This window comes from Pithys albifrons, chromosome 9 (assembly GCF_047495875.1).
Source record: "Pithys albifrons albifrons isolate INPA30051 chromosome 9, PitAlb_v1, whole genome shotgun sequence".
NCBI lineage: Eukaryota > Metazoa > Chordata > Aves > Passeriformes > Thamnophilidae > Pithys > Pithys albifrons.
Genome location: NC_092466.1, coordinates 31,840,904 through 31,868,139, shown reverse-complemented (window position 1 = coordinate 31,868,139; position 27,236 = coordinate 31,840,904). Strand labels below are relative to the sequence as shown.

General features: G+C 43.7%; 1 protein-coding gene across 5 annotated transcripts in view; it reads left to right on the top strand.

The window, feature by feature from the left end:
- JMJD1C (jumonji domain containing 1C) overlaps positions 1 to 27,236 on the top strand; it is a 157,330-nt gene that overhangs the window by 106,662 nt on the left and 23,432 nt on the right. For 3 of the 5 annotated variants that reach the window (XM_071564182.1, XM_071564185.1, XM_071564186.1), the window contains 7 exons: positions 12,915 to 13,020; positions 17,819 to 17,943; positions 19,152 to 19,295; positions 19,413 to 19,605; positions 19,676 to 21,366; positions 24,346 to 24,518; positions 24,807 to 27,016. In XM_071564182.1, the coding sequence (XP_071420283.1) occupies positions 12,915 to 13,020; positions 17,819 to 17,943; positions 19,152 to 19,295; positions 19,413 to 19,605; positions 19,676 to 21,366; positions 24,346 to 24,518; positions 24,807 to 27,016 (4,642 nt within the window). The remainder of the gene's footprint in view (positions 1 to 12,914; positions 13,021 to 17,818; positions 17,944 to 19,151; positions 19,296 to 19,412; positions 19,606 to 19,675; positions 21,367 to 24,345; positions 24,519 to 24,806; positions 27,017 to 27,236) is intronic. The other 2 variants (XM_071564184.1, XM_071564183.1) reach the window with 2 other exon arrangements.

Genomic DNA, 27,236 nt, shown 5'->3' with positions numbered 1-27,236 from the left:
TTGAAGGACTATAGATGGGGATGTGAAGCATTAGGGCTCAGCACACGGTATGTGTGACCTCACCAGAGTGGTGTTTGTGTCTGGGTGGTGTTTGGCAGTGCCCGGCACGGGCACTGTGGGGCTGGAGTGTGTGACTCTGCTGGGGCTGGCCAAAGCAGCTGGAGTCAACTGCATTATACTTTGGACAAGCAAATAAAGAATAACAAAAGCGGTTTATATCGTGTTTTTCCATAATAAAATACACTTGTGGAAAGATCTGGAAAGACTCTGCCCAGGCAGTCAGTGCATTCCAGCTGTGTGTCTGGGTAGGACAGAGCAGGGTGCATGATAGATTATATATTGCCAAATATGTACACAATGTGTGTGATAATGTATTTCCAAAGAATTTGTGAGCACACAGCAGTGCAAAAGTGCACAGCTGAGGCAGGACAAACAAAGTTCCTTCACAACCATTAAACTTCCTACGAGGGGTATTTTGCCACTCAAGGAAGAAAGGGGAAGGGTGTGCAGAGTCTTCAAAAAGTCCTCTCACATATTTGGTTAAAAAATCATCTTACTAAGAATGAATCAAGAACACATTTCAGTTCCTTTTTATGGTGAAATCTCTCTTCAGGCCTCATACCCTTTTTCAGGATTTTTTTTTTGGAAGATAAGCCTGGGTTGCTTTAGTGTTTCAAAATGGTCCAGTCTGCCTGTGTCCCTCTGTGCTGAAGGTTGCAGATGCAAAGATAGGGCGATGAGAAATGCCCGTGGGAGGTGTTACCCACACAGGGATAGGCACCTGCACTTTGCTCTTTCTCTAAATGTGCATGGCACATCTGAGAGCTGGCAGGGCAAATGTCTAACACACCTTAAAGATTGTTGAAATAGTAATAATAATAAACTTTCTCATGAATCAAGTAGGCATGTCAGATACAGGACCTAATAAACAGTAATCTTGATCTATTAGAAATTGTATATGCCATTAGGGAAGACTTGAGCGAAGGGCGTTGGACAACTCCAGTGCTCTGCTTTTCTGTTTTTTATAGGCAAACATTGGATATTTCAGGCCTGGATGCTTCTGGGTTGTGTGACTTGTTTCCTTGGAAGTGTAGGCAAGTGGGGCTTGTGTAGTAATGCCATGGGCACATAAATTCTTTAAGCATCTTGAAACAGGGATAAACTAATATTTTTCTGTCTGTGTTTTAAGCAACCCATAATCATATGTGCACTCATCTTTCAGACTTCCCTTACTTTTAAACTTCAGGCTTAAAAATAGCTACTGCAGCTGAAAATGGTTTTTCCCATAAACTTAGAGCTCTGCTGACAGGCAGGCAGGAGCTTTTGGGTTAGTCCCACCCTTTGAGGTGGGCAGAGCAGCCTGGGAGCTCCTGGTGCCTGCCAGCTGGGCTGGGCATCATGTGCTCCCCTCCTGCTTTCGGTTCCTCTGCACAGGAACACACCACGCACCATTTTCTGCAGCTTTAACTTCCCAGCGTCACTGAAGAACCATCTCTGCTCTTTCCCATGTCTCTGGTGTCTGGACCACCCATAAGGCGTCCAGCTGGCTCCTCTGGCAGCCTTGGAAGGAGTGATGGTCTGAAACAGCTTGTTAGCGACACATCCATGTTGGAGTGTGCGGTTCCAGCGAGGGGAAGCAAGAGGCTGCCTCCAGCTAGAAGTGGGTCAGATGACTCATACCAGTCCTCACTCCCAGGAACACGTGTGGGACAGAAGGGTTTCTTCCCAGCATTCACAAAGGGAGGGGAAGGAGGGATTGGCACCCTCCCATTTGGAGAGTCAGAGGGAGATACACATCATCTGTCCAGTGTGTTTGTGCTGCCCCTTGAAAAAGAGCTTATTCACTGAGAACTTCCTCTGACCTTATTCTCAGAAGAGGTGGAATAAAATTGTACCTTTCTTTTAAGAAGTGTCTCTGTCAGCAAGGTTTGAGGCAGGAGTGGGGTGGTTGTGGATCTGACAAGCCTTAGGACAGTGGGCAGTGCGAAGGGCAGGCCATCAGTCAGCAGGCAGTGACGGAGCTGCCACAAATAGTGTGGCTGCTCCAGGTGGGAGAGAGTTCCATGGAACTGCTGAAGGCCGTGGGAAGGTACACAGGGAGGAAGGGAAAAGAGTTGTGAGGCCCCTGGGATAAGCTGAGGTTGCTACAATGGATATGGCTCTCAGATCCATGGGAGAACAGCTTTTCTTCCACAGTCATAGAGAAACTTCCTACACTTCGTGAAAAATCACTATCAATTCAATGATTTGACTTCATTAATCCTACTGCAGGAGGTAGTATTGAAATAATTTAAAAGTTTGGATTTCACAACAGAAGAGATGCAACAAAACTTGCTTCTTCTTTGAAGGCAAAGATCAAATCCTTTCACTGAGGTGTTTTGCTACTACTCAAAAGCTGGTATTGGGATTACTGTGTTTACAAATCCATCCAGTGTTTCTGGTAAGGAATTTCCTGTGTTTGATCATGATTACTTTTTTCACTAGTAAAAGTCTATGGAAAATATCACTCAGTAGCCAGAAAAGTGAGCCTGCCTTATCCTTGGTTCTGTGTCCTTAAAATGTCCATTTGATCTATTAAGTATTTTTATGTGGTGTTCTTGACCAACACTTTTCCATAATCCAGACACAGAGTCATGTTACAAGCAGGTGCTGCTTTGCCCCCACGCTCGTGCTGTCCCAGGTGGTTGCTGTGGATCCTCAGCGTTTTGGGGAACTCAGACCCCCGAGTGAAGGTGAACTGCAGTCCCGGGAGTGTGGACCCGAAGTAGGCATTCCTGAATTTCAAGTAGGGGGAAACTGAGTTTCATTGAAATGTGTTCCTACCCAGTTAAGTCTTATCTTGACTGATAAACACAATATCTCATTGGGTGAAGTGCTCATGGTTTGTTTGCTTCCTTCTTAGATACAACGTTTCTTTGTTCAGGGCTGCCGCTCTGCCTTTTTATTACAAGTTAAATTTTTGAAATTACAACTAGTAGAAGTAACAATTCGTAGTCTGGGGTTAGAGCTTCATGGGTGCTGCTCCACAGCCTTCAGTGAGCTACAGGTATCAGAGATTGGGAGCTACAGCAGTTCCAGGTGTGTGCACCTGGTTGGTTTTCCAGGACAGACATGTGGAGACAAACTCAAATAATTTTACACTAACTTGAAATTTTAAAATTAAAACTAAGTATGAATCTTCTGTTTTCTGAGGCATAGTAATAATTTTACTATGGACTTGTAGAGGGCTTGATGTACTGTCCATTTCCTGATCAAACTGCATTTATTTTTGACAATATACTTGATAATTAAATGTCATTTTTTTACTACTATTGTTTGTAAATACTGACACCTTCCCCTCCTCAATCTAGAAAACATTTCCTGTCTTTTGAATGGGATTAAAATTTAACTTCCTGTTTTTCCCTGGTATTCCCCTGGTGTGTGTCAGCACTGCTGGGAGTAAAATCAGCTTAAAGCAGGTTTCAGGGCACTGAGCCTTGGTGGCTGAAGTGTGGTGCTTGATAGGCTTGAGCTTTTTTCTTCCCAAGGGGATGTAGTTTTGACTTGAATAGGAATTTTTTGGTTCTGTGTGCTAGGAAATTTGTCTATGGAAAAATATTGTGAAATAGATGAACACTGTATCAAATTTAAACATTGAATGACTTTCCCTGAGTTTACCCCAGTGAACTTAGTGCAGCAACAACTGAAACATCCCCATTTTCTGGTTAGCAGTTCAGCCTTCCCTCTGTGTGAGACCACTATTCATCAGCTCTATAAAAGGCACAGCCACGGCTTTCTCCAGAGTTGCAGAGAGCTGTAGTGTTAATCCAAGTATGATATACATCCCAGCTGGTCAGACCTCTGTTATTTATAGGGAAAATTCCTAAAATGGCTCCAGCAGGTCAGAATGGAGCTCTGTGCAGGAGAAGAAAGCACATGGCGATGGTTGCACTGCTCCTGGTACTGCCCTGAAGCAGAGGCAGCATTTCCAGGTTTGCATTGATGGGCTTGCTGTTGTATGTCCAGCCAGACCAAAGTTAAGAGTCTCTGTACTGTATTCCTGAAGCCAGAGGAGTTTGTTCTTCTGAATGAAATTCTGCAAGAAAATGTGCCAGTTTTTTCCCCAACATCTGTGCAACGCTGCTTGAAATCCTATTAGAAATATACTTTGAAAACCTGTGTACAAATATAAGTGGTCCTCTTCTAAAATGTGGAAGAGTTTTTTTCTGAACTACTTTAATATTACCAGCATGTGGATCAACACTGGTATGTATTACTGTTCTTAGAAACCCAATGTCAAACAAACCCCTGAACACCACTTGAAAATAAAACATTAACATGATAATATTTCAGTGGACTAAACTCCACTGAAGGTGAGTTTCAAGAACATCTTGGTGGTATCTGATGTGTTCTTTCCACTTGACAAAAAATTGTTAAAATAACTAATTTTTTGTAAGTATCTGTATAAAACAACTAATTTTTTGTAAGGATGTGTGTAATCCTCATGACTTGTGGGGGAAAGGAGCTAGAAAGTTGTATGTTCCTGTTTGGCAAGAAAAGGTTGAGGATATCTGCAGAAGAGGCGAGGTGGCTCTGTGCCTGCTGATAATCTGAGTTTGTGGGAGTTTAAATGACAGAGCAGGGAGCCACTCACAGGAGTGATGCACAGAAGTTTCTAGGAGGTGGTGTTGATTCTGGATCTGCCTTCAGACTGCCACACATTGGGCAGAGTTTTACAGTTTTAGTCTGGCTAATTGACTTGAGAGACCTTTGCTCTGCAATACAGCAGTTATCAGTAGTCTTGTCAAGGAATATCGTGTTGCTGAGTAATGCAGCTGATAAAAGATGTGGTGGAGGTAACTAGTGAGAGGTAGGAGGAGAGGTGAACTGCCCAGTCTGCAATTTTCTGCAGTGCTGGGACGCAGCTTTCCCACTCTGCCAGTTCCAGCAGGTCACCTGTGCTGGCCCTGGTGCAGGGGAGGGTGGGTGGGCCTTCTGTAATGTGGTCAGTCCCTGAGCATGGCCAATGCCTTGGCCAGATTTCTGGGTGCATTAGACGTCCTTTCTAGCAGCCCTCGAGTTCAGACCACTGGTGAGCAACAGAATGTACTTCTTTTCCTTAAAGACACCTCCATCCATACCGCTTATGCTTCCAGCTGATGGGATTGGGATCTTGTTGGATACCTTCTGGAGGCTGTTCAGAATTCACAGTGTCAGATTCTCTGTTTAAGTTTTAATGTCAATGTACAAAAGAGATTTTTCTGATGTACCCACTTAGCAGCTCTCCTGGTTAGCATCGACTTCACTCTGCTAATTGCTCGCTTCAGGGAAGTGTCTGCACTTTGAGGTTTCTTTTCCCATCGTGGCTGTGAGTTGCTCAGTGACTAAAGGCCTGTTCCAGTATCACCACATGACTTGGGAGTTGCTGGCTGAGTGGGGTAGGACCAGTACTCCCTCCCTGTTGCTTTTAGGAGTAGATAAAACACAAAATTAGATCAAAATTGCATATTGGTGAGATGGTGGTGATAAATACATGGAGCCTGCAGTGAGAAAGGGGAAGGAAATGTGATTCAGTGGCGAATGAAAGAAAAGGAAATGTAGGGCTGTGTCATCAGAATGAGAGAGAAGGTGGACATGCAGTAGTGCCATTGACTTGACCTTTCTTCATTGCCTGGTCAGTAGTGCCAACAGCCAGCACAGTGCTCTGGGTGGGAGCTGACAGCCCACCAGGATTGTGGGCAGGAGCCACTTGTTTGGGGAAGTCTTTAGATCAGGTGCTAAAAGGTACCTGGCACTGAGGGAGAGTTTGCTTTTCTGACCCAGGTTGTCCCAGCTGCTCAAAGGGAGTAACATAACCCATGAACATAAGAGTCAATATTTTTTTAATCTCTATTTTCAAGTCTGTTTTGAAGTACAAGAGTATTGCAGATGTTCACTAGAGCAGTTTTTCAGCTGTTCTGTGACAGTATATGCCCAGTCCAGGTTTGGGTGTGTTTATCCATTGGTTGTTGCTTTTCCCTTCTGTGTGTTCATCCTCTGTGCTGCTCTGATTTCCCCTCTGCCTTCCAATACCAGATTCTCATCTACAGATAAAAGAATAACAAGTTGACTTTTAAAATGCAAGTTTTGCAGCATACCCATTTCATCTGAGATATTAATAATAGGCAAATATCTCTTGTTTTTTGTGTTAGTGAGTTAAAATCAGAGAGAATATTAGCCTAAGAGTCAGATTTTTTTCCTGTGTGTTTATGTTATATACTAAAATGTTTAGTATATTTTTCCAGATGATGATCTTTTTTATTTTTAATAGAAGTCTTCTGGTATTCTTGAGGTGGGAATTATTCTTGCAGAACTGAACTAATTGGTGCAATGAGACATTTTCAAGCCTGAAATCATGACTTGGACAAGTGTATGCAGACCTTGATCCCGTAATTCTCAAACCTGATAATTAAAATTATAATTAGTGTCAACTTATAAAATGTTGAACAGGTGAAATAAGGAAAGGGTAGGAGTGTGTAGGGAGAAGTGTTAGGCACAGGGAAGAGGGGGGAGCAGCAGAAAAATTGCTTTTCCTGAGAGATGTTAAGTTTACTGACAGTTGGAAAATGACTAAATTTGTCGTCCTCATCTTTTTTCCTTGTAGTTTTAATTTCTACTTCCAGAAATGTAGTCGTTGCCATTACACAGTGAAAATAGCCCCAGCCTTGATTGTTTGTGGTCCGACATACCCATAAAGATCTGTCCTTGGAGCAGTGCAGGCAGAGCCCCTGGCTGGGGGGATTGGTTACCCTGTGTGTGACCTGGCCCCACACGCCGGGCGGGCGTCACTGCCCCATCCCTGTTCCCATCCCTGTTCCCATCCCTGTTCCCATCCCATCCCCATCCCCGTGCGGCCGTGCCCGTGCGCACGTGTGAGCAGCCCTGACCTCGCCTCGACTTTGTTTCTGGTTTAGGGGTCAGGGCTGTGCCTTCAAGCTTGACTTAACTGGTTCAGATGTAGCCCAGCAGCTGCCGGGTTTGAATGAGGTAAATTGTGACTGTGCGCTCAGAACAGCAGAAAATAGGTCAAGTGTGGGTTGGGTTTACATAGAAAGCGCTGGCGTCGCCTGGTAAGCCTAAGCCTCTTCTCTCAGCTCAGACAAAGCCGTTTAAGGTAAACTGGGAAGTTAGTTAGGATCTTCCCCAAAAACTTTCTAGCTTTGTGGCCATGGTGCTGGCGGCTGGCAGTGCCCCTGGTGAGGAGCCCGGAGCGGGAGGAGGGTCAGGGCGATGTGTGCCCAGAGCAGTTCCCTCTGCAGAGACGCCCCTGGTGTGGCACAGCCCAGCCCAGCCCAGCCCAGCCCTGCAGCCCCCGGGGCTCCCTGACCCCCTGCCCACCAATGCAGCCGCCTGGCAGCTGGGCTGGCCTTTCACTGGCCAGAGAGGAATAAGGAATATACTGTTTGCCAGTAGTGGGGGTGTGTGCTCATGAGTCTAGAAATGGGAGAAACTGTATTTAAACTCATCTAAGCGTGATTATTTCCCTGTGAGTTGTGGTGTGGTCTGTGTGGCAGCAGCAGTGCCTGCCTGGTGATAGCCTTGAGGATGTCACTTGCTGCCAGTTTTTCTGTATATTGGTTAGATTCTCATCTTCTGCCACTAGAAGAGTCTGGCAGCATGGCAGAGGAATGCAGCCAGTTCATGGGTGATGTTCTTGTTAGATCTTTGGTATTCCACGTGTCTACATTTTGTGTCACTACTGTTTTGTGTGGGTTTTTTCCTGCTCACTCTGATGTCAGGCAGGACAATATTAAGATGGAAGGTTTGTTAAAAGTGATAATCAGTGAGATTACAGATCAGTGATATAATCACTGATGTCAAGTGACATGATCAGTGAAAGATAAAAGAGGAATAAAAATAAAAGGATTTTGCTGGTTATAAAGAAATGAAAATAACGAGACAATCATACATATTTGTAAAAAATGATTGTATGGATGTGTTTGAGGCCGAGTCCAGGTACAGTATTTACTCCTTTTTTATGGGAGAAAATAATTTCAAAAAAATATCATTGGAGGACTGTTATGAATTCTCAGCAGCGTAGATTTTAGAAAGTGCTTTTCACTGTCACTGCTGTCTGGAGACTCTTGTGACAGTTGGTAGGGAGGTTTTGACTTATCTTGTACTTTGTTTTTCACGCTGCAGTTTGAAATATAGTTCCTGAATTTCCATGCAGTTGTACAAAACGGTTTGGTGCAAAAGGGGGGAAAAAGGACTGGGGGGTTCATTTTATATAAACTAATTTGGTTACAAAATAACAAAAAGGTTCAGCCTTTTGACACTTACAATCTCTTGAGTTTTTCATTTGCACGGTTTGCATTTGTGTGGTCCCTCTGCCATTAAAGTATAACAAAATGCTTATTTCCGTGTGCAGAGCATACTGTGTAAACACTGCAAACAGGACTGTCAATTTGGTTATGTACTAGTTTTCATCTAATTCGTGTCCTAAATTATCAGAAAACCTCTCAGCAGCAGCCAGAGGAAGCTATAGTTAATTAAGCCACAGATGGTGAGGACTAATGTGGTGTTGACCTTTGTGAGGACTGCAAAATCTACTTAGTCTTTCTCTGTAAAACACTGGCTGAAATGAGTTCCTACTGTTATTAAAAAGATGTCCTTGATTCATGAAGCCAAATGCAGAGCCACCATGACCAAGGAAGGAGCTTTCCCAAGGCATTTGCACGTTCCTGGTGTGTGACAGGTGTTGAGTCTTGATCTTCAGGGCTCCGATTTAAGCCTTTTTACTGCCAAAAGCCACCTTTTTACCTGGAATGCATATTGCCAGTTCTGCTCTTCTCCTTCTCTGAACATGGAGTGAAGGAGACAGCTGAGCAGAGTTTCTGTACCCTCTGTGAGCAGCATGCAGGCTGTGTTTAGAGATGGGAGCAGCTCCTGGAATCAGGCCAGTTTGTTGTTCTTTACTCCAAGGTTTCATCTTCTGATGAACTCATTTCTGCCCCTCAAGTTTGTTAAGAATGACTTGGAGAAGTATTTTAAAATGCTGAGGAAAACATCTTGCTTCAATAATTCAGGTCTGTGGGGAAGGTAGAGCTGTGGAAATGTGTGGGTGTTCCCACCACAGTCATGCCTGGCTGCCCAGGATGGAAAAGGAGCTTGTGGTCGTTTGAGTCTTTCAGAAGCACTTTGTGTGGTTCAGTGTGCAGGTTCAGCTCATCCAGGGATACCTCTCAGTGTCCTGGGCAATATTTTTTGTGGATGGAGCTTGAGTAGGAAAATAAGCATTTGGCTTTTGACTTGTTTTTCTGTGGGTACTGTTTTTGAAATTCCTGTTCGATCTTAAAGGAATTTTGCAGCACTGTAAGTGATCCACACGTGTTCACCTGTGACTCTGAATCCAAATAACCTCTCTGAAAATGCCTCTCTGAACAAAAATTTCTACTTTTTGGTTAGAGAGTGTGGTATCTTACCCTGATGGTAGGGCCTGTAGCTTCAGCCTGATTGTGTTGTTTTGCACCAGAGGAAAGAACAGGTACAGCCTGAAAAACGGAGGACCAGTTTGTTACTTGGGAAAATTACATTCTCTATCCTTTTTGCAACTTCCTTGGAGTCAAGCATGTCCCCAGCAGGAGAGAATGATCACCTGGAGAGACATGCAGATGACCCAGTTCTTTGGATAATTAGGCGTAAAGTCCAGTCCACCACAAGTGAATTCCTTTTTTGATCTCAAAAGAAGGAAGAATAGCAGCAAAGATGTGAAAAACTTGTCATAGACTGGCAAGCTTCTGATAGTCACATTGCTTCATGTGACTGTCTTTCTGAGGGCAGGAGGGATTATCTCAGCCATATCTTTGTGTAGTCCACATGCCCTTTGTCTTCTCAGAGTTGTATATAGTCATTTGTGGAGCAAGAGGCACTGCCACATGAAGTACATAAAGAGCTTCCTACAGGAGTTTTGAGGGAGAAGATAGCAGTCCCATTTATGTGATTTGCATCCTGATTTGCATAAGGATTTCAAGCCAGCATTAACATCCTTCTGGAGGAGGTATTCCAAGACTTGTGGAAAAACTAGTCTAGGAGAGGGTAGCTTACTTTTGTTTGCAAAACGACTTTCAGATGGGGAAATGTCTGGAGGAAAATCCTGCAGGGCATTTAAATCTGCTGTGGATTAGTCTGTCAATCATGCTCCTTCAACCAAGAAGGAGAGGAAGACTGAAGGTCACAATTGCCAAGGTTCAAATCTCCAGACAGAGTGATTGTTCCTTGAGCAGTGTAAACACAGGGAAGGGAGAAGGACTGGGCACTGCAGAGTTATCTGTTGTCTTCAGTGCTAAACTGGGGAAGAGACAGCAACTCATCAGCTGTTCTTGTTGCCCTGATTTTGCCAGAGGTTGTGGTGTGTGCTGAAAAGGTGTGCTTAAGGCCATTCATTAATTTCCTGGGTCTTGGATATTCAGATTTAAGATAAAAGATGGAAAAGGTCAATCATGACACACACAATCTTTTCGTAGATATACGTACACAAAAGAACGGAATTTTTGAGATTTCAGGAACTGTCTCTATAAGTATCTTCCCCTCATCCCATGACTGATGCCTTAAATGTGGTGTGTGTCTGTGTGTGTGTGTAGGATCTCTGGGTTCTCTCTGATAATCCCAGCCATACCTGCATGCAGTTTCTGTAATGGGTCTGACCTCACTTGTGCCTTTCGTGGCTCTTCTTTGAGGTGAGCTCATCTTCCTCCAAGAGTGAGGAAATCAGTACAAAATGCACTCTGCAGTCTCCTTTTCTCAGTGTTCACACAGAGCACTCTCAGCCAGAGGTACTGATGTCATGCATCTGAACAGGAGGCAGAGCAAAAAAGGGTCAAATGTGCAGTATGTGGGATGGCCAGTGTCTTCAGTGTCAAGTTCAAAGAAGGCCAAGATGCTTAGGAAGGATGTGAAATCTATAAAAAGAAAAGCAGCAGTGTGTATTGCCTTCAGGAAACAAATGAAAAGTAGCTTAAGATGACATAAAAGAATCAAACATTTCACATGAAGAATTCATGACAGTAGTATAATGTTAGGAGTAACAGGTTTGACTTCACGGTACCTAATTGACTTGTAAGGCTCAAATTGAAGATATGAATTTTCTTAGATGGCACTGAAGGAATTATTAAAAATGTACAAGATCTGCATCTTAACTGCATTTTGTAAATCAGCCGGACTGTCAGTACTGCAGGGCCTTGGTCTGTTGCTCAGGTCCAGTTCTTGTGGGTCTGAGAGGGGAAGTTTCAGGTGCAGGAATCTCTTAGAGCTGCTGTGAAAGAGAGTTCATGGGAAGGAGTACAGATGAATGATCATCACACAGCTCCAGCTCCAGGGTCTGTCATGTTCCCCTGGCAAATCATCCCCTTTCCAGTGGTGGGGTTACTGCTGTATGCAGGATCAGTGCAAAAATGGATTTGCACAAGTAGGCAGAACAGCTGATACTCTTTTTAGATTGCCTGGGGAGGGGCCAGCCTGGAATAAATTTCAGTTGTGACCCTCTTGTGCCTCTGCTGATCCAGCAGCACACTTACCTGGTTGGTGTATTTAACCTTGTGGTAGAGGTCCTGTTGATCTTCCCTTCACTTTGCTCCAATTTGCATGTATTAAAATGGCCATCCTGAGCATTTCCTCTGGATTCAAGGCCATGCCCTTTGCACAAGCCTAAGGAGACAGAGTGACGTTCTCTAATAACTGAAGCATTGGTGCATTCTCCATAACAGAGCACAGCAAATTTCTAAGTGTCAGGAAGTGAATTCTGAATTTGAAATAGCTATCCTGTGATCAGTGGGTTGACAAGAATAATCTCATCCAGATGAATAGAGAGGAATTGCTTGGTGTCACTGGAGGGCCTGGCAGCAATGCAGGATTCAGTGGGTGTTGCTGCTATCTTTGTGTTCTGTGGCTGGGGCTCCTCATAATAAATTGTGAAACATCAAGGAACTTGGTGGAGATAAAGCAAAGAAATTGCTTGATCTCAGCTGCAGCACTGATAAAACATTTTCCATTTTGTATGTGGAGAATTGCTCTCATTATTTTAGCTGTCTGAAGTTCTCTTGGTACAATGAATGTTCCCGCCACTCACGGATTTCCAGGGCCATCTTCTGCAGGAGGAGCCGCCAGGCTGTGGGGCAGCTTTTTGCTCTACCACAGCCTCAGAGACAGAAATAGCAAGTTTGCTCTGAAGTAGAAAAGTAGGTGTTCCAGGAGTCTGGAGATGGGCGGTGGTTTAGGCCATGCTCACAAGGATATGATCCAGATTCTCTGCCTCATTGTTTCTTGTTAGGAGGGCAGTGCCACCGAATATGTCTTTATTTGCCAGATGATGTCCTAGCAAATACTGGAAAAGAATCTTTTCCATGAAAACTGAATATGAAAAAAATAAATGTGTCTTATTTGAAATTATCTACTTAACAAAGACCACCATATTTGGAGATCAGCAGTGGTATTTCTCTTAGAATGCTTGTTTCTCTTAAAATAAAGCTTGTGCATTATATTTGTGGGTTTTATATCTATGTTTATGCTCAATATGTCCATATTAAATTTTACAGATATGGAAAACAGATTTAAAAAAATATTATTTAAGCAATTCTTTGTGCATACCTGTAAACATTGAAGTCTTTAGAGGGCATTTTTAGCTTGTAGTAAGACAGTATTTATGAAAGTGTGATCCTATTAATAGCTTACAAGTCTGGCCACATGTGGGATCTGATAGCCCGTGTTCCCATGAAATTACTTGTAGCACCATGTTACACTTTAAAGTTTTTTCTAAAAATAACACAGAAATTTGTAGACAATCAGTAAAATGAGCATCTAACTCCGTAATATTGTACTTTAAAATACATTTTAGGAAAATAAGCAAAAATGTTACAAGTAAACATAACATATGGTTCTTTTTTTAATCTCTACTTTAGGACGACGTAGACAGTCTAAACCCAGTTCTCAGGGATAACCCGCAGTTACATGAGGAGGTAAAAGCCTGGGTAAAGGAACAAAAGGTTCAGGAGATTTTTATGCAAGGTAATTATGTGGGAAATTGTGTTGTTTATGTTCTGTGTTAGCTAGTTTAAGGCCATTACTTGTGTGGGACTCATCCCACAGCATTTGTGATGTAATGGAGAATATATTTCTAACTTGGAAATTATTTTTTGGAAGTATTTGTTAATACAAGAAAACAAAACTGTGTAAGAAGCTGCTGGTGACTGCTTCAGACTGTTCTGAACTTGTTTGATGTTTTAGTGATTACAGCAAAAGCTGAATGCCATTAGTCTGAACATAGATATTTTATAAAGTTTGTTGTGGAAATAAGTGTGTATGGATGGCAACCACACACATTTTGGCATGTTTAAAACTGTTCTGTGCTCTGTTAGTGTTGCTGTTATGCGTGATAACTTCTCAGATACCTGTCTGTGCTTGTGGTTCTTCACAGTTCTGTCACAGATGAAGAATACTTTGAGATCCCCACCCCAACACCTTCACCCCCTGACTTAAAATGCCTTTGAAATCACGATTTGTAACTCGAGCCTAATGCTGGAAGGCTGCAGCAAATGCTGCACACAGCAATATTTACACTGTAGATACAAGTTACAAGGAAACTGGTATGAGTTAGACATTATTTTGGTGCCATCTTGCTGATAATAAAAATACAATGTGCATTGGCAATATATTCCTCAGCTTGCAGGCAGCTCTACAGAGGCATTCCTAGAGTGGGAGTCAGAAACCAACCCCTGCAGTCCGGGCTAAAATCCCCATGCAAACAGTAAAGCAATTTCAGAACAAAGGTGCTTAAGCAGTCATTTTATAAATGAAGATCAGGAGGGAAGTAAATAATCAGATAAATTTTGAGTCTGGTTCTGAGGTTTTCTGCTGTCTGGTTTCTTTGATAAAACTAAGATCAGAAGACCAAAGGACTATGGTAAGTTTAATGTTGAAGTTACAGTAAAAACCTTTTGTCTTTCCTTCTGTGGAGCTTCTACTTTGACTAGATGTAATTATTATTATGGGCCACAAAACAAAGATGCTGAAAAAGGAACATGTGGAATTCTGTAGATAGTGGGTTGGTATATTAGTGTTAGTTGTTTTAGATTTCACTTTAATATCCTCAGATGCAACACAAGTTAATAGTCTGTTGATGAAATTTGCAGCCAAAACTGTATTGAGAGGTGATGAGAAATCGAATTAGGGCTATGTGAAAAGGAAACTAAAATTGAGCTTGTTTATTGTATTTCATTAGAGTAACAACAATAGGACAATTATAAAAGGCTCTGTGTACAGTGGTACCGAATCAATACTTGAGCACAGCCCCTGCAATGCTCAAATAGTCATCTAGGTGAGACTGCAAGCCCATCATCCACACAACTGATTCACTTCCCATCGTTCCAGGAACTGTACATATAATTTCTCAAGCAATTGTTTCTGTGCTTGGAGGTGCACGAATGAAGAGCATCTTAGATGAAGAGATGAATCCAATCCTTGCTCCCCTCACCTCAGGAGAAGCTGCAGCTCCCATCCCCTTGTTCCCCTCATGTGCTGTGTGCCCTGAGGGGACACACAGTCCCTTGGGCAGTGACATGCCAGCCACAGGGCCTTGGCAGTGCCACCCCCGAGGGCCTTGGCAGTGCCACCCCTGTGGCCCCAGAGGAGGTGGGCAGGTGGCAGGGCCTGGTGCTGCATTCCCCTGGGACATGACCTGCTCCTGCTCACGGAGACACTGCATTTGGCACAGCCCCTCCAGTGGCTCACAGACAGCCCTCTTGACAGTGCCAGCTGCTGTAATCCAGTCATGTTACCCTCCTTTTCTCCCCCTCTCTTCTGTGGTTTGCTGCACCTTCTCCATTATTACCATTTTCTTGTTCCCTGCAATTTAAGCGACATTTTCAGTTCTGCCTTGTCTAGACGCATCTGTTAAGCTTTATTACCATATTCTCTTACTTAATCCTCTCCGGCATTTTTTAGGATCCAGCCATTTCCTTATTGTCTGTGATGCTGAAACCTTCATGTCATGACTTAGTATATTCTACTTTGGCTATCACAGTTAAAATACAGTTTATCTGAAGAAAGAGGAGAGAGGGTCAGATAAAAACATTAAAGTCAGATTCCAAATGTTTGAGAAGAAACACGCCAGTTTGAGGAGGGACAATTTTAGTCAAAACTGGTCCAATTATTTACAAGAATGAGACTAAAGAAAAATATAGGCCCACTTAACCATTCCATTGGGCAGCAGTCATAGCACTGTGCTTTGCAGTGGGAGATTGGAGGTTTGGCAGGAAAGTAGTTTATTCCTTCTTGTAAAAAACCCCAGACTCCTCCCAAACTTGGCTGGGTTGAAAGCTTTTGGAACAAACAAAACAGTTCAAGGAACATAGTGAAGTGTCTTTGATTTTTAACAATTAAAATATTTGGGTTTTTTCTTCCTATTTCATTTATTATCACTACAGTCTCAGGCTGAGTGTGTAATAATCCTCTTGAAACACCGAGTGGGCTTCAGCCCTCAACATATTTCCTCATAGGCCTGCACAGGCTGTTTCAACAATGTGTAGCTGAGCGTGATTCAGCCAGGACTGGAAACAAAGCCAGGCTTTTCCTGTAATGGCTGCTTGTGGCTGGGCTGGGCTGGAGCTGGGCTGGCCTGTGTCGTGGTTAATCTCTCTCCTCCTTCCTGTCACCCCAGCAGCACGTAAGAAAAATCCCCAACCCTCTGTTTTTAAAAGGTAGATAAAGTCTCTTTTAAAAATAGATAGGGGAACAGCTGGGCTGAAGGACAGACAGATTAGAAGTAAGAGGAAAGAAATTGGCAGTGGGTCAGTGCAGAGGAGTAGAAGCTGGAAGCTGTTGGAGAAGGAAGGATGGAGCTTGTAAGCTGAGAAGACTGGGAAAGGACTTAGAAGCCAAGGGCCTGGAATCTTAAATGCTAAAATGAGACAAGAAGCTGGGGAGAGGCTGGTTCTGGTTATGCAAGAGGCTGAAAATCATTGTGCAGTTAGCAGTGGGATGCAAGAGAGGAGGAGCTGGGGTAGGAAAGTAGGAATGGCAAATTTGCACAAAAAGACACAGGCACAATTTTACTGAGGCTGTCTGAATAAGGCAGAGCTTTGGGACAGCCATTAGAAGTTCAAGATGTGGAGAATGTGGATGGGTCAGGCAGCCACAAGTGTGGGAGCTGAGCTGGAGGCGTTTTGCAGAGGCATATGGAGTAACGGTTGGAGAGGAGCCATCAGGAAATGTGTCCCCACGGGAACCCCGTCTGGTCCGAGACCAGGAATGAGAGGCATAAGCTTGTAGATTGTGCCTCTGCTCCTGCCCATCCATAGCTGTGATTGCATGGCTGTGCTGGCACGCTCCTGACCCTGCCTGTGCAGCCCAGAGTGTGCAAACACACTCAGGGGGTGAGGTAACGGGGGGGCTCGGGGGGCTCTGCAGCTCTCGAGGTTTCAGTTGTGCTGTCAGTGATGTGGGTGGAGGTGAGAAGGGTGTTTTTGTTCCCAGCTGATTTTAAAACCTAGACAGTCCCATGCAGAAGGTATTTCAAAAGACCTTGCTATAAGGTTCCAGAATTAAACTCTAGGACCACTTGGAAATGGCTAAATTATTACTGCTTTCACACTTCTCTTGATCTCTCAAATGCTGATGTGACAAACAGTCCATATGATGACACATGATCATGTGCAGAGGCTATAACAGACCTAGCCGTGTGGATGTGGATGTTTTTTACTAGAGAAAGCTGTCAGGTCCCTGGCCTGTTTGCTGCAGATGTTTGAGCTTGCTAATGTGCTGGGCAAGGCTTGGAAAAAATGATCTTTAGGAAAGACAGGGGAATTCTGGCCTTGCCTGTGTGGTTCAGCAGCTCAGCACTCCTAAATCATTTAAGTTGGGGCTGTTTGTAGGTTGTCACTGACTGGTTTTACTTCCCTTCTCATGTCCCTGACCCAGAACCTGGGGTTTGGTTGCAGAAGTAGCAAAACCCACACAGTTGGAACTGAACTCGGTGGCAGTTGCTTGGTCATACAAAACGCTGTACAAACACCAAGTGTGATGGAGCTTTGGGTTCCAGGGGTCAAGTGAGACACCAAAGGCGAATAAAATTACTGAATCTCAATTTCTGTGTCCTGAAACAAACTGTAAAATAGATACTGTATCACACTGTCTCTCCATGCCTGTGGGCTTTTGAAGGTGAATTAAACTGAGCTTTGCAGTGTGTGAGGTTTCTTTATGTCTGAAAACAGGAGCTGAAGCCTTCATAGCTCGTGTGTGCTCGAGTGTTCTGTGTGGCCAGAGCAGGCACAGGATCACTCAGCTGCTTTTCTGCCTGCTGTAATGGAGAGAAACTCTGTGGTCACTTATGGGAAAGACTTGGCAGATGCAGAGCCTAACCACCAAGATGTAAATCTCTTTGCCAGCAAAGCAGCTGGGCATGTGACTCGCCTGTTAAATGGCTTCTGTATAACCTGCTGCTGCCACTTTCTAGCCTTTCAGATTACTTTTCTGTGGTTGCTGTTTGTAGGCAGGAATTTTCCCATCATGTGTCATCATGATTGCAGAAAGATTGGGTTAAGATAAGAAAATTGTATGTTGAAAATGTAAGCAGAATTGACCTTAAAGAATACTTATGTGTGCCATATGCACTTTAAAATGTCCTCCTAAATCAAATAAAACCCACAGGCAGTGCTGTGCCAGAATAGCCTGTGGTTTGCTGTCCATACCATGCACACTGTATGTTTGCTGTGAAGCTTAAAAAAAAAAAAGGCAGGAAAACCCATGTATGCCTTTTTTTTTTCCTCTTAATTCCTCAATGGCTTTTTCATTTCTTCCCCTTCCAAAGGTCCATACTCCTTAAATGGTTATAGGGTGAGAGTCTACAGACAGGATTCTGCCACCCAGTGGTTCACTGGCATCATCACTCACCATGATCTCTTCACCCGCACTATGGTTGTTATGAACGACCAGGTGAGTTGGATGGAGCAGACCGAGGAAACAAGCCACAAGTGAACTGTGCTTTGGGAGGGTTTATTTTTGTTGGTGGCACTTAGAAGGACACAGAGTTGTTTGGTTCCAGCAGGGAGAGGAGGGTATTGCTCACTGAAACCACTGGGCCAGCCCTGAAACCCTCCCGGAGCCGAGTGCTTGTGCAGGGATGTGATTAATGCCAGTCCTGCAGTTCCTTCTGCTCTTGCTGCTCGACTAGTGAAGTCTTTGAAGTGAAGCAATCCAGTTCTAAGAACTGGTCTTCCCTGTCAGTTCTGTTGGGAATTTCTTTTCCCAACGATGAAATCTTTGGCACTGCAGTAATGGTTACTTTTTCCAAGCAATTGAAAGAGCCACTTTGCACGATTTGTTGAATGAAGTATTTGCTGCAGCCCTAATTTATGTTTACTGTGGTGGGTTTTAGTTTTATTTCTGAATTTGATGTTACAAAAACAATTAACACTGGTATTTTTAATGGCAGTAGTGGATTCTGTTTCAGGAGAGTAGAGTAACAACTGAGCAGTAACACAGTGAATGACTGCCTTGAAATGACTGATAAAATCATGTGTGACACTAAAAATTTGAGACTAGTCTAGTACTCAGATTCTTTCCCTTAATTTGCTCTAATTTTCCCCAAATGTTATTTTTTTCACTTTGTGCCATATTCTTTGAAGATCTGGTTAGCATTTCCTACTTTATGAAATATCCCTCACTAGTAACACCAGTCTCAGTTGTTTGGTTCCCTTCTTGCAGCAGTTTGGCTTCTGTTGGAAGCAATACTGTAATGTGTTTCTGCAATATAATTTGTAGTATACTGAACAAATTTTATAAAATGCTTGCATATCATAACTGCTGCTTAGGTGTTATTCTATGAACAACTCAATCTGAAATTTACAGATCAGTGAAGGGGGGAAGGAAGTGGTGGAGGGGATATTTTATCTTTTTTTAAAAAAAAAAGTTATTTTTGCAATGCTATGAAAAGACACTTTTGCTTTAGTTTGACACTATTCCCATCCTTTGTTGTGTCATATGTCAGTTCTTCTTGTCAGGATTAAGTAGGCTTTTCTCTGATTAGTCTTTAGCACACAAAATAGAGTGGTGAACACTGATACAGAAAATACAGATTCGGCATTATCTGAACATCTGCTGATTGTTATTTTGTTTCTCTCACTTTTGTTTTCATAAACCAGGTGTTAGAACCTCAGAATGTTGATCCTTCTATGGTTCAGATGACCTTTCTAGATGATGTTGTTCACTCTTTGTTGAAAGGTGAAAATATTGGCATCACTTCACGCCGACGGTCTCGTTCCAACCAGAACAGCAACACAGTTCACGTAGATACATTTATCTTTTTACCTAAGTATTTTCGTATATTGCAAATGTTAAAAATACATGTTTAAAGACACTAATTAACATTGCGTTTAAGTCCATTAATCACAAATTATTTTTAGGGTCATTACACACGTGCACAAGCAAATAGTCCCAGACCAGCAATGAATTCCCAAACTGCAGCACCAAAACAGAATTCTCACCAGCACCAGCAACAGAGGAACACTCGGCCAAATAAGAGGAAAGGCTCTGATAGCAGCATGCCCGATGAAGAGAAGATGAAAGATGAAAGATACGATTATATAGGTCGAGGAGGTAAGAGCAGTTAATGCAAAGGGAGGGAGGGAGAGCCTCTTGAAACTGTGTTAGACTGAAAATGGGATAGACATGTTTTTATCTTTTACAGAAAACCCCAAAACCAAAAATAAACACTTTCTTAGTAAAAGAAGAAAACCTGAAGAGGATGAAAAAAAAATAACTATGAAGAGACTGCGGACAGACAATATCTCAGATTATTCTGAAAGCAGTGACTCGGAAATTTCAAATAAAAGATTAACGGATTCGTCCTCAGAGCAAAATTCAGAAAACGAGTTAAAAAGCAAGAACACTTCAAAGATAAATGGGGAAGAAGGAAAATCCCAAGCTACTGAGGGAGCAGAACAGACACTAATAGATAGACGGTCTCCTTGGGATGAGGTACAGGAGGATAAAAACCAGGAAGAGACAGAGAGGCTGAAGTCATCTGTCTTGGATCAGCAGGAAAAATCTTCACTTCATGCAGGAGAGCAGCCAACACCTTATGAGCAGAATGCCAAGGATGCACATGCTCTAGAGTGTAATGCAGAAAAACATCATCCTGCGGAGTTAAAAAATGAGCAGTTTTTACCCAGACCTCCTACTCCAAAATGTGCTGCTGATGTTACTAACAAAAACAACTCTGAAAAGGAGAACCAGGATAATGCTGCAAGTACCTTTGGTTTGCAAACGGTTCAGAAAGCAGAATCTCACAGCAGCGATTTAAAACAGCAGTTTGCAAATGCAAATTTCCTTGAAGCAAGAAAGCAGGAAGCTGATCAAAGTTGGGTTAGCAGTGTTAAAACGGATTTGATACAACCTGGGGTTGTGAAAGTGTTACCAGTAAATGAACACCTAAATTCTGAAAAAGAAAAAGTGCAGTATGGCTCATTTATGTCTTCGTTAAATGTAGCTTCTCTAGCAGAAGAGAGTAAACTGCGTAAACAAAGTCCAGTCCCCGATTCTGTGAAGTCAAAATCTAGTGCTTCAGTTGATCATCCTAAAACAAAGTCACCTGATGTTAAGCCTAAATTCACCCAATCTTCTGATACTGTGAAGTCTAAGGTTAGTTCCCAAAACAGCCATACTACTGGATTAACAAGGTCAGCCAATAAAACTGATCATGATTTGCCCAGGTCTAGTTTTCATCCAGTTCCAGCTAGAGTTAGTGCTCTAGAAGCTACTAAAAGTCCTCTTATCATTGACAAGAATGAACATTTCACAGTATACAGGGACCCCACTCTGATTGGACAAGAAACAGGAACTAATCACATTTCACCTTATTTGCATCAGCATAATTATCCTCTGCATTCCTCATCCCACCGAACCTGTTTAAATCCAAATGCTCATCATCCTGCATTAACTGGTTCATCCCATCTGCTCGCTGGGTCTTCAGCTCAGGCTCCCCTGTCCGCTATTAACACTCACCCCCTTAGTTCCGCATCCCACCATTCCGTCCATCACCCTCATCTGCTCCCCGCAGTGTTGCCCGGAGTGCCTGCTGCCTCCCTGCTGGGTGCCCACCCGCGACTAGAGACTGCTCATGCCAGCAGCTTAAGCCATTTGGCATTGGCACACCAGCAGCAGCAACAGATGTTACAACACCAGTCTCCACATCTTCTCGGACAAGCTCATCCTTCTGCTTCCTATAATCAGCTAGGGCTTTATCCAATTATTTGGCAGTATCCAAACGGAACACATGCTTACTCAGGACTCGGTCTGCCCTCGTCCAAATGGGTCCACCCAGAAACTCCTGTTAATGCGGAGGCTTCCTTGAGAAGGGTAAGTTGAGATCATTTCTTAGTGACGTACTCAGCTGGGCCTGGTGTCTGTCTCCCAGATGTGGTAGTTTGTGTCACACCGAGTGTACTGTGATGGTGGGTTTTTGGTGGACAGAGAAGTAGGAATGGAGCTCCAGCAGTAACCACTGTCTCACAGTGGATGTGAGTAGGGACTTTTTCCAGACCTTCATTTCCTGAGAATTCTGAAGAAAGATGAAATTTTGTTTTAAGTCATGACCAAGTGAGGTCAACCAGGTGGTTTGGGAACTCAAGTTCACAGGGTGAATATTTGCTGCCTCAAACTCTGTAAACTGCTGTGTAAGTGAAACACTAGGAGAAGTAGGATAATAGTGAAATTTTGTGTGTGCTCCCTAAATAATGTCAAAAAACTGAGGTGTAAGGTCTGAAGAGAAATACTCCGGGATTTATAAATTCTTCTTGCACTTTATACCCATTTCTCTTGTCTTTACACCTATCTATGTACCCTCTCTTAGTGTATCTTTTCCTCCCCTTCTGTTCCTGTTGACATACATCCCTGCCTTCCCATCTGCTTTTTACTCCTCTGTGTTCAAGTCGGGGTGATTCCTCTGTCTGTGTGCTGAGCAGAACCGCTGAAGTCTCAGAAGCCACGGTTTGTGTTTTCCAGCCTCTCGCCCAGTGCGGCGGCAGGGTTTGGCAGGCAGACGTGGCAATTACAGGAAAAGTTTTCTCAGCTCCTGCAGACTTGGGATATGGCATGCTCATTGCAGGCACCTCAGAGGAATAGTGTAAGATGAAGCATGTGTAGTGCAGACCGAAACTTTGGAGAGCTTTCCTGCCAGCTTCAGTCAAATCTCCACTGAGCATGTGCATGCTGATCTTTAGAGGCTTTACAACTTGGCCTAATTTGGGCAGATTTTCACAGGGACCACAAAAGGCATGTCGCTGACAGTGGTCCTTCTGCCAAATTGTAAGCCTTTGTGTCAAAGCTTGGAGTTCCTGAATGGTTATAAAGACTTTTTTCTTTTTCATCATGGGGAAAGCTATTCTTCCCCAGACTCATTCTTGAGAAAAGCCAAACCATTGTGGCAAAGTCTTTCCCAAAACAGTCAGTTTGAGTTGGCCTTGTAATGTGAAGTTTGATCTAAAACGTGATAAAGTCAAATGCAGAAGAGTAGAAAAGCCTTAGAGAAAACTATAGGTGGGTTTATCTTTTCATGTTGATGCCTGCTCCACCCCATACTGAAGTCCATTTTAAAGAACTTAGGGTAGACATTGTTTTCACTGTGGCTGCCTGAAGTATGCAGCCCTGCATACTGAGGCACGTAGCTTTTTAATTATGTTGATATGTGGCAATTGTCTTGTGGTGACTTGTCTTCTGGCTCTTGCACTGGAGGCCTTTTTTAAATAGATCTTAGAAACCCAGAATGGGCGTTTCCAAGGTCGGTTTGCATGGATGCCACAGTCACAGAGAGAGATCTGTGTTTCAGCTGTAAGAGCAGCACAGCAGCCACCCGTGGCTCAGGGCTGAGCTGTCTGAGCTGAGGGCAGTGTGCCCCAAGCACACCTTTACCTCCTGTCCACGGGTGGCTGTGGCAGCTCCTGCCTTTGGGCAGGTGGAGTCACTGAGCTGTTTGAGCAATGCCTCGTGCTCAGGCAGATGTTCCCCAGCTCCTCTAGGGAGAAGGTGACAGGCCTTCTTTGCATAATACTTTAATGCAGCTTACAGACTGTTCGTGGGAACACCACAGCGTGGGAACTCCTGGCCTAGGAAACGTGCACACTAAAACTGTTCGCACAAACCCAAGCGATTGCTTTAAATATTCAAAAGTACAGAAATCAGAACTTCAAAGTTGTAGCACCTGCAGATCTATTCTGTGCTCTGTGTGTGTGTCATGAGAGCTCTTGGCTCCCCTTCTGCTGCAGCAGTTCCGGGCTGGGAATTGCCAAGTCTGGGGAGAAGGAGGGGGGATGGACTGGTGAGGAGCATAGGAAAGGAAGAAGGTTGGAGATGGAGCAGCACTGAGAGGCTTCAGGGTGGGCATGGAGGCACTGCTCACTCTTGTCCCAGGCCCTTCTTGGCTTGTCCCCAGCACTTGAGCCCTGCTTTTCCACATTGCTGCACAAACCTCTCCTAAGGAGAGGAGGGAGGAAAGGAGAGAGAGATGGAGAGCTGCTCTTGGCCTTTTCTGTAGACTGTTACACAAGTTTCAAAGAATATAAGAAAACAGAGTTAACAAAGCAGTAGATTAAAAAGCAGATTCATAAATTAAGACGTACCAGTGTGTGTGTGTGTAAACGAGGGGAGGTTGGTATGCCCACCTTTGGAGTATTTAGGTACACAACACAAAATTGTGTCTTTGCCTTGCTACAGGGTATAGCAGGAGTGTACCTTGGTGGTTTTAGTAGTATGATGATGATCATCATACCAAATAAAAATGCCTGGCTAAATAAAGCAGATTAATTAAGATTATTGTAATCATTTGGTTGGGGGAAGGAGAGGAACATCTGAGAAAGACATATCCCTTATACTGAGTTTTGTCATAAAGCTGGAGGTGAAGCTGTCTTCCGGAAATATTAAGCCATGTTTGTATCTTTAAAGAAATACTTCCCGCAATTCATTGAAGCAATAGTGGTCTTTTTATAATAACTGAACTTAAGCATTGGCAGGCTGTCATTGGTTTGTTGATTTTGATGAATTTGAGATGCTGTTCTACAATTAACTGTTCATCCTGAGTACTTGAAAATTAAATGGTCCTAAGAATGCGTCTGATATGTGTTAACTGTTTTGTATGTTGCTGCAAGCCCAGGGGAAGTACATGCATGTGTTCCAGCTGATTAAAAAAGTGACTTAATGTTAAATTTTATTGACTGTGTATGATTTGATACTGAAATCCATTACTTCACTCTGATCATTGGTAGGGCTTGATAGAGTGACCCTTGTGGTCCCATGATTATTTTGAAATGTGATTTCATTTTTTGTTTTGGTTGGTGTTAACAGAATACTCCCAGCCCCTGGTTGCACCAGCCCACCCCAGTGACCTCAGCTGACAGCCTTGGTTTACTGAGTCACATTCCCGTGCGACCGTCCAGTGCAGATCCCCTGCGGCCTCTCAAACTGACAACACATTCCAGCCCTCCGTTGTCCAAAAGTATCGTAGAGCATCGCAAAGAGTGAGTCTGCTGTGGGAGAGGGATGCTGCGTTCTGGCTTCCCTTTAGTTTGCTGTAGGAGTGGGTGCTGTGATGGAGACAGGCTTGTCAGTGCACTGCTCTGCTGACTTGCAGTGGCACTTCAGTTCATGGGCCATCTGAAGGCTTTTGAAAACTGTACCTAATATGAAGAAAAGGGGTTTTTGTGTTAATGGATAACTTTGTTCAGGGCATGGGAAGAAAGGTCTTCCATGTAGTTCATTGCACTGCATTCAGACTAACCTGTGTTTGCTTAACCTTTTTCAAACAGAGAACTGGAGAGGAAAGCGTTCGTTGAACCTTTGCGTTCTGTTCCCACTGCACCAGTAAAGACTGAGCTAGAGCAGAGCAGAACGCAGGCAGCAAAGGAGAGCCATATGCACAGACATTTTGCAGATCCAATGTTGAACCAGCTGCCAAGGCCACCACAGGAGACTGGGGAACGACTGAGCAAATACAAAGAAGAACACAGACGGATACTCCAAGAAAGTATTGAAGTTGCTCCTTTTACAGCTAAAATGAAGGTGATGGAGGGAGAGAGAGAGAACTACTCCAGGGTAACATCCTTATCTTCAAGTCCCAAAAGCCATTCAGTGAAATATGACAAAGATGCTGAACGCTCTGTGTCAGAACTGTATAAAATGAAGCATTCAGTACCACAGAGTTTGCCACAGAGTAACTATTTCACCACCTTGTCTAACAGTGTAGTAAATGAACCTCCAAGATCGTATCCATCAAAGGAAGCTTCAGGTGCATATGTTGATAAGCAAACTAATTGTCCTTCAACAGCAGCGAGTCCCCAGGCTCTCCCCTCTTACATTTCTTCTCTTTCAAAACCCCCACCTTTAATTAAGCACCAACCAGAGAGCGAAGGCTCTACAAGCAAGGTACCAGAGCAGCTTTCACAGTCAGTGCAGTCTCACTCTCTAAATTCTTTCAGAAGTGACAGCAGGAGCCCTACTCACTTGTCAGTTTCATCCTCAAATACACTCCGGAGTATGCCTGCCTTGCATAGAGCCCCTGTGTTTCACCCTCCCGTGCACCAGAACGTGGAGAAGAAGGAAAGCAGCTATAGCAGCCTTTCACCCCCAACTCTAACCCCTGTTCAACCTGTTAATGCTGGTGGTGGCAAAATACAGGAGCTGCAGAAACCGCCAACTTTAGTACCTGAGCCCAAGGAAGCTCAGACTGTTTACAAGGGCACTTCTGAACAGAATATGTCAGAAATATGGAAGTCTAATAACGCCCCAAATAATGAAAAAGGGGATTGGCACGTTGAAAGAATGAGTGGAAAGTCACAGTCTGCTACAGCATCTGTTATTGTGCGTCCTCCTTCTAGCACGAAGTACGACAGTGTAGCAGCAGTGCATCCTGCTTCCAAAGATCGAGCTGGTGAGAGATCCTCAGCTGTGACAAATCAAGCAGATTGCCTGAAAACAGCGGAAGCCAGGGAGACTGGAAGAGTCATTCTGCCAAATATGAACTCAGACAGTGCTCGCACACAGTATGAAAAGAAATTTCCAGCTGTCTCGCAAGGCAGCATTCCTCGTGCTGCCACCCCCACCACAACCATCATCTGCAGCACCAAAACGGATGTCACCACAGCAGCAGCGACAACAACGAGCGTGTCGAGCCAGGGCAGCTCAGAAGTGACTTACTCCTTATCAAACACAGTGCTGGCGTGCACGGCGCTGGAGCGCCCGGCCTCGAGAGCGGGGAGTCAGGCGGTGGCACAGCCCCAGGAATGCAAGGTCAGCACTCCAGCTCCGGTTACACCCACTGCTGGCAGCACCAGCAGCGCTGCTCAGCCCAGCTCGGCGTTCTCCACCTCTACAGACTTTGTCCATTTGAAAAAGCACAAGGCAGCGTTGGCTGCAGCTCAGTTTAAAAGTAGTAACACCAGTGAGGCAGAGTCCAACTCTGTGAAAAATCAGACATTTTCAACCTCTCTCTCCCTAGACAGTGGTACCGTCTGTAATACAATAAACAAAGCGAACTCTGTAGGCAGTGGGCAGACTTCCCAGACAAGTCAGCCAAACTACCACACTAAACTGAAAAAGGCTTGGCTAACAAGGCATTCAGAGGAAGATAAAAACACTAATAAAAAAGAGAATTCAGGGAACAGTGTTTCAGAAATTATTAAGCCATGTACTGTCAATTTAATAGCATCTACATCAAATGATTTGCAAAACAACATAGATAGCAAAATCTTGGCAGATAAGTTTGCGAAGGAAGATAAGCACCCAAGGAGAAAAGGAAAGCGAACTTATGAGTCTGGCTCTGAAAGCGGCGACTCTGATGAAAGTGAGAGCAAGTCAGAGCAAAGGACTAAACGGCAGCCCAAGCCAACATACAAAAAGAAACAAAATGATTTGCAGAAAAAAAAGGGTGATACCGAGGAAGAAGTGAAACCAAATGGTGTTCTTAGCAGGAGCGCCAAAGAAAAGAGCAAGCTGAAGTTACAGAGCGGCAGTAACAGCAGTGAGTATCCTAATCTGATCTGGAAGACACAGACTAATGTCAAGTCTAGCACTGATAATCCTGGAGGGCTTGTTGTGCATGATAGCTGGGAAAAGAGTTAAAAAGCATGCCTGTGTACATGAGAAGGGCCAGATTTATCTGTCTTGAGGCCATTTGAAATACCCTGCTGTAAGAAATTCAGTATTTTGTATATCTGTGTTAACAAACTAGTTCTTGGCCT